This window comes from Brachyhypopomus gauderio, chromosome 5 (genome assembly GCF_052324685.1).
Source record: "Brachyhypopomus gauderio isolate BG-103 chromosome 5, BGAUD_0.2, whole genome shotgun sequence".
Lineage (NCBI taxonomy): Eukaryota > Metazoa > Chordata > Actinopteri > Gymnotiformes > Hypopomidae > Brachyhypopomus > Brachyhypopomus gauderio.
The window spans coordinates 11,319,892-11,333,340 of NC_135215.1; the positions used below are offsets into that span (position 1 = coordinate 11,319,892).

General features: G+C 43.0%; 1 protein-coding gene across 1 annotated transcript in view; it reads left to right on the plus strand.

Moving 5' to 3' along the window:
- The window catches only part of abcc8 (ATP-binding cassette, sub-family C (CFTR/MRP), member 8), a 44,159-nt gene that overhangs the window by 16,296 nt on the left and 14,414 nt on the right, over window positions 1-13,449 (plus strand). Inside the window, 16 exon segments of the mRNA XM_077005653.1 lie at window positions 722-886; window positions 1,121-1,276; window positions 2,935-3,069; window positions 3,186-3,348; window positions 3,537-3,577; window positions 3,938-4,083; window positions 5,246-5,354; window positions 5,451-5,567; window positions 5,674-5,746; window positions 5,929-6,034; window positions 9,204-9,236; window positions 10,528-10,557; window positions 10,853-10,951; window positions 11,986-12,070; window positions 12,893-12,973; window positions 13,291-13,428. Of these exon segments, the coding sequence (XP_076861768.1) occupies window positions 722-886; window positions 1,121-1,276; window positions 2,935-3,069; window positions 3,186-3,348; window positions 3,537-3,577; window positions 3,938-4,083; window positions 5,246-5,354; window positions 5,451-5,567; window positions 5,674-5,746; window positions 5,929-6,034; window positions 9,204-9,236; window positions 10,528-10,557; window positions 10,853-10,951; window positions 11,986-12,070; window positions 12,893-12,973; window positions 13,291-13,428 (1,677 nt within the window).

The window sequence follows — 13,449 nt, forward strand, 5'->3', positions numbered from 1 at the left end:
ATTCTTTGCTTTCCTTGGTGTCTCCTTCTGTTGCTTTCTAACAATGTTTAATTATGGGTTCAAGCTTTCTATCGAATTTTAATCAAAACCTCTGCTAATGCAGTCTTTATCTTGCAATTACAGTGACTGTAATCTCTCACACTTAAGGCAATTTCTTAGAGAACAGACACCCTGCAGCCAAAAGGCAATGGGTAATTCTCTAATGAAGCCTGATGCTGTTTCAGACCAAGAGACCATTTTTCACAGTGAGACTTTTCTTGGTAGCTCAGATCTTTTGGTATGCAGACTAAATTTAAGATTAAGATTAAGCTCATTTTGGTACGGGACCATGTAAAGAGATGTACTCATACATAGATCACCTTATAGATCAGATTTTCTGTTTTCTGACTAGATATACTGCTTTGCTTGTACCAGGAGTTCTTTAAGAGAAATGAACAGGTTTTGATGCTACTTTGTGCAAATTTTTTCTGTTCCGCTGTCTGATCCTGTTTGATGCGTTGCTGACTCCCTGTGCAGCGACTCTCTGAATCGTCGCTAGTGTCGCTAGTCTTGCCATGGTGTCCAGGTCTGTGCTGCTGCAGCAGTGTGTTACAGTGTCAAAACAACCTCCTCATCCCACTGCAGGACACAAGGACATGGGGTCAGGATGCCGACGCACAGCCCGTTTCACCTCACCCATGCTGTGCTCACACGGATGCGGTTTTGTCTCCTTCTGCTCCAGGCCCAGTTGTTGGGGGTCTATTTCATCTCCTCGCAGGAGTTCCTGGCCAACGCCTATGTGCTCGCCGTGCTGCTCTTCTTCGCCCTGCTCCTGCAGAGGACCTTCCTGCAAGCCTCCTACTACGCAGCCATCCAGACCGGCATCAACCTGAGAGGAGCCATGCAGGTGTGTATGGGCCCTGCTCTACACACACAGCCTGAGCCCTCCTATAAACTTTTTCAGAGGTGTGGTGTTGCTGATCTGGTGGCATTTGTTTGTGTAGTTGTACGAGACCAGCTACCGCCCAACTTAAGCAACCTTGTAACCTTGCACAAACGCAACCTTGTGACAGGTCATAGGTGATTGTGTTTGTAATGGATGTACTTACCTCTATTGCTTTGATAACCTTTTCTCTGGTAGACAAAGGTCTACAATAAGATCATGCGTCTCTGCACCTCCAACATGTCTATGGGGGAGATGACGGTGGGCCAGATCTGCAACCTGGTGGCCATCGACACCAATCAGCTGATGTGGTTCTTCTTCCTGTGTCCCAACCTATGGGCCATGCCGGTACAGGTAAAAGTCATGGCAGCCGCCTGCTGCCTTGTGGTTGTTTGTGTCTAAACCCAGATCTGTTCCCATCTTGAGAATATCTGTGATCTTCTTTTGGGAGTGCTGACATGAACACACTTCAGTTCGATAAACTGAGTGATGCAGCTTGTCCCACACTTATATAAGGGGTTCATTTTTAAATAGCTCAGGCTCTTTCTTTGCTCACGTTATTTTTGTTCATCAGGCCTTAGGACTGCTCTTAGAACAAAGTGTCTCTTGGGACCATTGATGTTATCACTGCACCCCTAGTGATTTCAGCTTTGAGCTGTTTTCCCGTAAAGTTCCTTTCCCCCGAAAGCACCGGTGCCAGTCAGAAGGTCTCAAGTTTTGTATCCTTCCTCCACAGTATTAACTGCATCGCTCTGAATTAGGAGTGAAGTTGGTTCACATCAGATTGAATTTTAGAGGTTGAATGGCGGCAACTCAGTGCCAGCAGTGAAACACTGGCACACTGGCACCATTCCCCTCTGTTATCATTTATGGTTCCTCCAAGCGTCTGTCACACTTGCTTCTCCTGAGCTTGCAGAGGAAAGCCATTTCCATCAACAGCACATGCTATTTATAGATTTGTGCTCAAATATCCCTCGAGCAATCAAATGCAGTTTCTTCTGGCCTGGTTTTTGTTACTCTGAGATTCTCCAGCGAGGAGGGAGGTCATATAATTTGAAAATAATTGGGTAAACCCTTAACATCTCCTCTGATTAAGCAGTCACCTTAACCTTCATATGATGAGTGCAGTGACATTCTGTAACAGGTGGCTGAGTCATTGTGGTGAGAAAAGCAGATTTTGACAGATGAGGCAATATGGCCAGTGTGAAAATGAATTTCACTTGTTTCTTGAGTTTTTGAAAAAGAACTTGTTCCTTGAGCTTTGGGGAGTTTCATGGATAGCAACCCAGAATCAAAATGATTTATTCTCAACATATAACTGAATTAATATTCACAGTTATTTACTTAAATTTGTGGGGAAAATGTTTCTCATCCATTTTGTAAACTAAAATTGGAATTCTCTAGTCATAGAGTGCAGAGTGGCTTCTGACACCTGGATCCCTCCACAAATGTGCTGCACCGTAATGGCCTGTGTCAGCTTTGCTTTGTGTTGCTCTATTAACTGTCACTCATGCACACCTAGCCAGACTGTGTGTTCATTACATGGGCATGGCTGTGTTTCTGAGGGCATACCTGTGGGCCTGTGGGCCTGTGGGCCTGTGGTAATGACAGAAGTGGGCTGCCTCCTCCAATCCGTCTCAGTCATTGAACTCTTGTGTGGAATGTCCAGATCAAGAACGTCTGGGAGTAGGTTACTGCCTCCGAATGAAAAAAATGGGTATTCACATATTGCTCTGTCACCTTCTGCCATTTATGCAAATGGTGATCTTTAGAGCCCCGTAGCCACATACTAAATCTCTGTATTTACATTTGTGCCTTGATCACGTTTGCAGCAGTTAAATCTGCCTAAGGATAACTTCACTCTTCTAAAAATCTCTTTCCTGTGCAAAGCTTATTTACAGTTGCTCATACTAAACACATCAGTATACGTTAGCTATTATATCACAATATTGATCAGAACATAAAGCCTTCATTAATGAATGACTGAAAAACTGGCAATTGCTCTGTTGCAGATCATAGTGGGGGTGATCCTGTTGTACTACCTCCTGGGAATAAGTGCCTTGATCGGGGCTACTGTCATCGCCTTCCTGGCCCCTGTGCAGTATTTTGTGGCTACCAAACTGTCCAAAGCACAAAAGAGCACCTTGGTAAGCTCATGTCCCACACCACCTCACCAGTGTCTCTCAGAGTTCAGCTCGGTTTTGCTCTGCGACTGCTGAAGGTCGTGCTGCTCACCCAGCGTGGCTTCGGCCCTGCTCTGCAGGAATACTCCAGCGAGCGCTTGAAGAAGACCAACGAGCTCCTGCGTGGCATCAAACTGTTGAAGCTCTATGCCTGGGAGCACATCTTCTGCTCCAGTGTGGAGGAGACCAGAGAGAAAGAGCTCACCAGTCTGAAAGCCTTCGCCCTCTACACCTCCATCTCCAGTGAGCAGCCCCTGCATGCACCTGTGCAACATGGCAAAGTCCCGCTGTTGACACCACCCACACAGTGTTCTTTTGGGACGGTGTCCGTTCGGCAGGACGGGTCCTAAGGGAAAAATCTTCTGAAATTTGACTGATTTGAAAGTCCTTGTGTGTCCTTCATGAATAATTGTCTCGTGACTCTTTTCCAGTATTTATGAATGCCGCTATCCCAATTGCAGCAGTTCTTACTGTAAGTATACCTCTTGAGTGCTGAATGCTGTCTGTCTGAAATGTCAAATGTTATCAAACAGTGACATTTACTAACTGCTTTACAAGGGGAACGGAGACCCCATTAGTAGCACTGAACAGGTAAAGTGAGGACTATAGATAAAGTGATCACTGTAGCACTGACCAGGTAAAGTGTGTGTGTGTGTGTGTGTGTGTGTGTGTGTATGTGTGTGTGTATATGTGTGTGTATATGTGTGTGTGTGTGTGTGTGTGTGTGTGTGTGTGTGTATGTGTGTGTGTGTGTGTGTGTGTGTGTGTGTGTGTGTGTGTGTGTGTGTGTGTGTGTGTGTGTGTACATGCGCATGTGTTTGGTTTTCCCCAGACGTTTGTGGTCCACGTGCATCTGTCAGATGATGCAGATTTGTCGCCAGCTGTGGCGTTCGCCTCGCTCTCTCTGTTCCACATCCTGGTCACGCCTCTCTTCCTCCTGTCAAGTGTGGTTCGCTCCACAGTTAAAGCTCTGGTCAGGTAGGCCACACACCACCACACAGTGACCTCCACACATCCCGGCTCCTGTCATATATCTAGGCTCCTGCTACAAACCTGATAATTGCAGCTCCCCATAAATTATGTTCTGCTAGTTTTCACAAAGCAAGTACAAAAAACGCTAATTTGTGGTAGAATTCACGAGGACTGGTGAACTCCCAGTGGGTTTTGACATTTTTTAAATGTGTGTTCCATGGATATGTAATATCTCAGCCTTGGTTCTTTGTGCTTTTGTTCAGGCTGCCATTTAAAAAATGTCATATATCTTACTTCTAGCTATAAAAGCAGTATTGATATTTAAGTATGTAATTAATATGATAAAAATCAGCTAGATTAATGGTTTCTAAAGAACATCAGCTGGTCCAAGAGGCTCTAAATTTACAATCTCTTAAATAAATCAATGTACATCTGACCCAAGAGATTCTGGATTTACTATCTGTCATGAGTCAGTATAGGTAACGATTAACTGGTCCTTCCATTTCTCTTCGTCAGCATCACATAAATCATTTGCCCCCCGAGTGTGCAAATGGAGATGTTTTGTGGTGTCTTGTAAAATAAATGAGGAGGAACGAATTTAGAACATAAATGCTATATGTTGAGTTGTTTGAAGGTGAAAGGCGAAAAACAACAGCATGAGTCTGCCCGAAAGGCCGTCAATATACTTAAATATGCCAACCTGGAAATGAATTTTGATGGGAAATAGATAAAAAGAAAAAGATTTTCAACAACAAAGCAGAGCATAGCTGTGAATGTGAGCTCTGTCATGTGCTTTTGAAAAAATTGCTTTTGAATTGCTTTCTAATGAGGTCCCGGTGTGCAGTCAGCCTCTCTACATCTTACCTTCACACTTCATTTATGCTGATGAGTTAAATATTCTCCAGCCTTCCTGATGAGAGGGGTTGGCACTAGGAATACTTGTAACTTGTATACAGGGCAAAATAGCCTTGGGTGATATGTTTTACACAAATTCACTGTGGACTTCCCTGAATTCAAATCAAACCATATCAAATCAAAATATATTTGTATAGCGCTTTTCACAACATATGTTGAATTGCAAGTGTCACGATATCTGTATGACTGTGAGTGTCTGTGTGAGTGGCTGGGTTAACCCCTCCTAATGCTTGCTTGCTCTTGCTTGCTTCAGTGTGCAGAAGCTGAGTGAGTTCTTCTCCAGCGATGAGATTGGAGAGGAACAGGAGCCCAAGGCCACCATCCCCACCAGCTCCTCCAACCACAGCCATTACCAGGCCCTGGTGAGGACAGGCTCTCCGCCCTGGAGCTATCACTGTGTCTCAGCACTTAAATACCTGTGCAGCGGACCCTCGTCTAAGCACCGTGCATTCCTGTAGCCACTGAAGGTTGTGAATCGGAAGTGTCCAGTTCGAGAAGACTGGAACAACTTTGGACTGCAGAGCGAGCCACACGTGGAAGCAGCCACCCTGGACAGTGAGGAGATCTGCATCAAGGTGAACATCTGAAGAGCTTGTGGATTTACCACACCTCAAAGGATGGAAAAGGCAGAGTTCTGGAACGGTGCATAATGTTCCCTGTGTGCTGTGCCCGTTCTGATAGATAACCAATGGATATTTCAGTTGGACTGATGGGGCTCCCACACTTTCCAATGTGGACATAAAAATTCCAATTGGTGAGTGTGCAGAAATTTTTCTGGAATTGCACGCATCGTGATGACATACATTTTTTACATTTTTTGCGTGTGTGTGTGTGTGTGTGTGTGTGTGTGTGTGTGTGTGTGTGTGTGTGAATGTATGTGGGTGCTGTGGCCACATTTTTATGTGTGTTTGCAATTGTCTGTGTGTCATCCACCAGGTCAGCTGACTATGATAGTAGGTCAGGTGGGCTGTGGGAAGTCCTCCCTCTTACTGGCTGCACTGGGAGAGATGCAGAGGATGTCTGGTGCTGTCACCTGGAACAGGTAGACCTACAGCACCAATCAGAAACACATCACCACAATCATTTAGAGCTCATCTTAAGGTTCCATAATTACTGTGTTCTTCAGACACCTGCCACTGCATCTTGTTAAAGGTTCATTAACCATGTCAAAACCTCTCTCTGTAAATTGTAAATATTTCGACTGTGGATTTGACATTGGATTTGGGGAGCTCTGCAAGGATAGAGGTGATAACAATGAAACATGACTGGGTCTGGTAACAGGTTATTTATGTATGTACAGCGACACTACAGGGTCTGGTAACAGGGTAGGCTGGGGAGGGGGGGGGCTGGTTCAGCTGTGTGCTATGTGATGGGGTTAAAGGTTATTTATGTGTGTACTGAAACACTACAGGGTGTGTGGTGTATCTATTTGCATTATTATTGGCACATGAATTTAGAACAAGTATGTGTATTGTTGATAGTGGTCTATTTAAATGCAGTTTTTGACGTCTGATTTTTTATGCAATATTTATATCTGAGAATACTGACAGATATTTCTGACATTTGCAAAACAACTGGTACATTTTTAATGAAGGGGGCGTGTAATGCAAAGGTCTGCTTTGATTTCCAGCTGTATTGTCTCTCATTCTTAATATCAGGAGTTTGCTTATGTTAGCAAAGTTTACGGGCTCAAGAGAAGTACTGAAAAACAAAATGTGACTCAGTCTCTAAATACTTAATTAGAGATTAGAAGTTATTTATTCCTTTTGTGACACATGAACTATAGAAGCAGTTGAAAATAAAATGTTGCTGCTGTCTTGCTGTGACGTTTATTAGTCTGTGTTCAAAGTTAAAAAGATCCTTGAGAACAGAAGTTGCTCACATGCATTGCTTCTTTATCGGACACTCTGTGTAATCTTGCTTTGAGAAATTGGCCTTAATTATTTGTATGGCTTTTACGTGACCGTAGAGTGTTGTTTGGGTGTGTTTTTGTACTTCTAAAGGAAACGGACGTTAGATAGTTGGCTAAAGTTAAGAGAGATGGATTATCAGGAGCTGAAGCAGGAAAACCTGCCCTGTCTATCTATATCATTTATCAGATAATTATCTGGACTTTCTTTTAAATGTGACAAATCTAGCCTTAGATTTCACATCCCTCTTATATGAAGGTCCGTAATTTATTGAATGGGCGGTGAAGATGAAAGCCTACCGTCATCATTTAAACATTAAATGATGCATAACACTGATTATTCATTAAAGTCATGTTTACAACCAAACTCACATGAATGCAGGGATGTTTCAGAGCAATTACAAGCGGATTTCTGCAAATCATGAGTTTTTTGTTGGTTTTATGTGTATCTACAGTGTGTAAGACTAATTATATAGACCGTTGATGCAGAAGTCTGAGCTCAGCCACTAAGATTACAAAGACCTGGAATTCTCCAGGAAGCTCTTACCAGAATGCCATACTTTATCTTTCATCATTTTTAGGGCTTTTTTAAAAACTTGAATTCCTGCCCTCTCCCCCTACAGTGCAGGCTGAACATCATCAGGGATACACAGTTATTACCCAGAATAGCTCTTCATCATGTTAGCTAGACCCAGGCTCTGCCTCCCCTCTCAAGGCCTGTGTGCGTCTCGTCATTACATCAACTGTTTTCTGCTGTTGTTCCCCTCATGCCGTCAAGATTGCAGCTGTTCCACCTATTTTGATTTGTAAGCCCAGTCGTGACCCCACTTCACTTAGTGGTGTTAGCCAACCACTGCTTCATAGCTAAGGTTATGGGAAACATGGCAGCCATGCAGTGTGGATGTTTCCTCTGAAAAGGCGAGTCTCTACGAGCTGCTCTCCCAACAGCTGAAAATGTCCTGTGTCTCTCTCTCTCTTAATGCTGGACACCTAAATATGCTGTTCCTGCTTGACCTAAGTGTGGCTTTTGATACCATTAATCACAATGAACTGCTTTTCCATCTTCTATTGATGTTACACAGGCTGCTCTGGATTGTGTTAGGCCATCCCTTTCCCACTGAAAACATTTTGTCTTTTTAGGAAAACAAAACTCATTCACTACCCCCATGTTGCCCATTGGACAAATGATTCATAACCAGTGTTAGGTTTCACTGTTATATAGACATGTAGATGGCAGTCATATTTAAGTTCCAATTCTGTAGTCCCAATGCTTCTAATTCTACTACCACCTCCCTGGTACATGTGTTGAACCTCGACTTTTAAACTCTTGCTCAATAACAATTTTCTTAAACACAGATAAACCTGAAATTATGCTAGTAAACTCCAAATCCCAAGTCTCCATATTACCCAGTTTTGCTATTAAAATTCAAAGTGTGACTTGTTAAATCCACCCAAGAAACCTTGGCAACCTTGATTCTACGCTCGAGTTCTGTTCTGAGTGTCTCTAGAGGTCCGTATCGCCTGCCTCACACACACTGCTTTCTCTCATCTCAACAATACTGCCCATCTTCACCCTTCTCTAAGTGTTAATGATGCTAACCCTCTTGTTGATGCCTTCATCTGTTATTGACTCGTAATTGCGTCTTTGTAGGCCTTCCTCCTAACAATCTGAACAGACTTCAGTACATTAAAAACTTTGCTGATAAGAGTGCTGACACAGACAGGGAGGTCTGCTCAAAATCCTCCTGCTCTCCATCAGTTACGCTGGTTAACCATCTCATCATTTGTTAAAAATCAAATCCTCTTTCTTACATTCAATGATCTGCATGTTCCTGTTTATCTGTCTGCACTCTTTCATCTGTAGAACCATCTTAGATATTCTGGAATACTAGGTTGTCTTCTACATCTGTGTGGCAATACATTTAGTGCTGATACACAGAGACTGAGGGACACCTCCACACCCCCCCCCCATGTCTCCTGGAGGCTCCCTCTGCTACACCTGTCACATTCATTCAGCACTATTCTACTTTCTCTACTTCTTCTATTTTCCTTCTCTCTCTACCTCCGGGGTTTTATGCTAAGCCATTTTGGGTATGCTATGTAAATGTCAGAAACAAATAAATAAACAAGGAACTCCTTTGCATCTATTTTAATTGTGCAATATTTTTGAAAATTTGTCAACAGTTTATTAACTAAAACTGGAATTCTACATAATAGTTCATTGATCACAACAATACTAATAATCATGAATATAATGATTTGTAATGTATGCACCAAATCCTTCGATTCTTATTATCTACAGTATCTCCAAGCTGGATTCAGAGATACATGAAAGGTATATATTTATTTTTATATATTTTCTGCCCTTACAACATAAATATTCTTTTGACAGTATGTGAGTGCTTTTTTCTCTAACATTTGCTGTTTCACCTCTAACACAAAACTTCTGTGTGTATGGACGTGTGTGCATCTGATTGTTTGTGTGTGTGTGTGTGTGTGTGTGTGTGTGTGTGTGTGCGTGTGTGTGTGTGTGTGTGTGTGCGCGCGCAACACTGTTTTATGTGTCCTGCAGCCCCTTTGCTTGTAGGTTGAGTGTGTGTTTTAGGGTGATTAGGTCTTACATTTTCCCAGTGTGCTGAGCTCTGCTTCTCTCTGTAATAACCTGGCTAAGCCCCAGACCTGCACCATGTCTTTGGTCCACAGCTGCAATCAGGCCCCAGCCTCACACCTATTGCCCTGGTTCCCTGCCACTCAACAGGCCTCTCAATATCAGAGCTCAGTGGGAGGGTTTTGTACAGCCTCATTAGTCGCCCTCCTTAGTGAGGTTATAATGTATGCTAGGCTATTTCCTATTGTCCTCCCTAGCTACACTGGTTCATTCTTTGAAGTGTGCCGCATACACCCCTGGGCTTAGTTTATTGGGGACATGACCGTTCTTATAACCGTTCGACGCTAATGTGATTTTTACAGACACATAACAGTTCTTGTCAAATGTCCTCTGGATTGTGTAAGTGCTCTGAACGATCATTAACATAATTTGTTGACTCCTTTGAGCTTAGTTAATAGATTCACCTCACTGTGCCTGAATATTCGCTTTGGCCTCCATGGCTGTAATCTGGCACTTCACTCATCATTTCATGTAGTGTGTGTGTGTGTGTGTGTGTGTGTGTGTGTGTGTGTGTGTAGCTTCTCTATAACACTGGACTGGAACAGCAGCCAGGGACAGACAGCTCTTGTTACTGTTGGCAGCCTTCTGTACATCTGAAAACTAAGTTCCAGATCTTCCAAAAAGGAAAATGTCTCTCGATATGGACTTAACCTTAAATTCTATAGTAATCTGAACACCAGAACACCTCTTAAAAATGGTTCCCTGTAAAAAGTGATGGCCAGAAAGCAGATAAATCCTTCACAAGGTTTATAGACATATATATTCCACTCTAAAGTTTGCTAGATTCACCTCATCAAGCTGTCTAATGTGTCCTTCAGTGAAGCGTTTTCAATTGCATGTAATGATGGGTATTTGTGTACGTCTGTGTGCGTGCTTATGTCTATGTATGTGTGTGTGTGTGTGTGTGTGTGTGTGTGTTTGTGTGTGTGTGGGTGTGTGTTTACATTCTTGTTTTCAGCCTAGACTCATCTGCTGATGATGAAATTAGGTATGTATATGTTTGTTTTCATATGTACATTTATAAAGGCAACTGCACACACAAATAGTTCATTTATATAATTTGAGCATCAATAGAACATTAAAACAGAATCGTTGGTTCTGTATAACCATGGTTATAATGGTTTGATGTGACGTAAGCCTTTATGTAACAATATTCAGAATTTCAAAAGCTAATTTTTGCCTTTTGGAAATTTGAAGCTGATATTAAAGCTTGTTTATGAACTGGTGAATCATTGGACCACTGCATGAAGTGAACCATGACTGCTCTCCACTGAAACTGACAGGAAAAGAGGGGCTGTGGCATACGCTTCCCAGAAACCCTGGCTTCTCAATACTTCTGTGGTGGAGAACATTACCTTTGAGATGCCTCTGATCAAACAAAGGTAAGACCTGGGGACTGACAGTTCCTCTATCCTCCCCGATGTCCTTCAGTTCCCATTTGTGCCTGTCTAAGCCCCATTTTCACTATATCCAATTTCCCAGGGTCAATTTTTCAAGGCCTTAGAGTGGTTCTGTATTTAACAGCATTTCTCAGCGAGCATCTCCTAGTGCTATAACAGTGTCGTTAGTTGCATCACCAATGTGTTTAGGAGCATTTTCTGTATCGCTCTGTGCACCACAGGACTCACTCTGCTTCGCACACAAAATAGGACCTCCAGACCTCCCCCATATGCTACCTGTTTTTGTTTTGCTTTGTTGTTGTTGCTGCCGATGTTGTTTTATGTGCAACCACTGGCCCTAGCACGATGTTTTTTGACTTCTCGGACACTCATGCACATTTCCTGAGGTCCTGGGCTAGCCTGGGTGCCTAATGGACAGTGTCCAGCCTCGTGTTGCTGTGGTGAGGTGTGACTAAAAGAGTGTTTACCCTCTCCATCACTCACTCTCTCTGCCCCCTCTGCCGCTCTCTGTTCATGTCATTTATAGTTCATCCCTAAATTACTTTAACAATCATGTGACATAAGAATGCAAGTCTCTCTCTCTCACTCACTTTCTGTCTCTGGGTCTCTCTGGATATGGTAGCCTGGATAAACAAATCAGTCTTTTGTTACCTGTTGTTACGAGTCTTGTTCCGTGTTGTTATGAGTCACGCGGCTTATCTCTCTGACCTCACACTGTGTTTGCGCAGTGACAATTTTAGTACATGTAATTTTGGTAATTTGGTTATGGAAAACACCGTTCAAAAGCAAATTGCAGTTATTTCTTGATTTAGCAATAATTAGTTTGGTTCTTGTCTCCCTTCCGATTGTCCTGGGTCTTGTCACCAAGGATCTTTTATATCTCGCTGACAGAACGACCGGATCATGGCTCATGCTGACAGATACAGCCTCCCCTATAATATATATATATATATCTTTAATCTGGAGGAAGTACTAGTATGCAGTTTATTCAGCAATGATGTCCTGTCTGTTTGTAGGTATAAGACAGTGATCGAGGCGTGCTCTCTGCAGCCGGACATCGACATCCTACCACAGGGGGACCAAACAGAAATCGGAGAGAGGGTCAGTCTGCTGCCAATCACAGCATAACCACTCCCTCTTTATACCCCTGCTACAGTCCTTGAAGTATCAGATCCCTAATACAAACAAATTATTTTAATACATTGCTGCTTTTGAAGGACAAACATCAATACTTTAAATGCTGTGGCAAATTGATTTCCATATTAAATTAAGCACTGGTTGCAAAACCAAAAATTGTTTAGTGAGTGTGTTGAGGTTCAGTGCCAAAACAACAAACACCTCCAGATGTCAAGTTACGCACTGGCTGCACAGTATGGTAGATCTTGTACTGACCTTTGACAGTCATTGAAAATGATATTCTCTCTCTCCCTCCCTCTCTCCCCCTCTCTTTCCCTTCCTCCATCCCTCTCTCCATTTCTGCTAGATGCATACATGTGCTATTAGAGAATGCTTAGTGCACCAGCCTGCCACATGACCTAATGATTTGCACAGAGCACAGTTAACACTCACAATATGTTAGATTTACTTAGCTTTGTCTATGAAAGTGTTCAAACATACAGTATATAATCAAATTAAAAACAGGTTAGGTATTATGAGCTCCATCTCTCACTCTCTCTTTTCTCTCTCTCTCATTCTGTGCCTATTGCTAAGCTAAGTTCAGAATACCTTTATTGGCATAACTGTAGTATATATAATACTGCCAAAAGGATAATAGGATAATACTGCCAAATCATCACAAATACAATTTTGGAAAACTAGCCTGAATATACTTTGTAGCTGTAGCACTACTGCTGTAGAATATGCACTACAATGGCATTGGTATTATGATAATGGGCCTTATATGTCCTTTGACCTTCACCACAGGGGATCATCTTGTCCGGAGGCCAGAAACAGCGCATCAGTGTGGCCCGTGCACTCTATCAGACCACCAATGTGGTTTTCCTGGTGAGTTCAAGCACCCGTCAGTACTCACACTGAAGAAAGAGCTCTCCACACACACAATCTAGACCCGTCAACACACATACCACAGACCCATCCACACACGGTCCAGACCCCTGTACACATAGGGTCCTGTGGTTTAGTGTAGTGTTTGTGTAGTGTAGTCATGATGTCTGTTGTTGCAGGCACAGACAGACACTTCAGGTTTCCTGGAATTTGATACAGCTGACTTGATCTTCTGACTAGCCCGAGTCAGCAGGCTGGATGAATCAGTGGAATCCTGCAGACCTTTACGGTCTGACCTTGTGATCCTCCTCTTGCAGGATGACCCGTTCTCAGCGCTAGACATCCACCTGAGCGACCACCTGATGCAGGAGGGCATTCTGAAACTGCTCCGAGAGGAGAAACGAACTGTGGTGCTGGTCACCCACAAACTGCAATACCTACCTCATGCAGACTGGGTATAAACACAAACACCCATC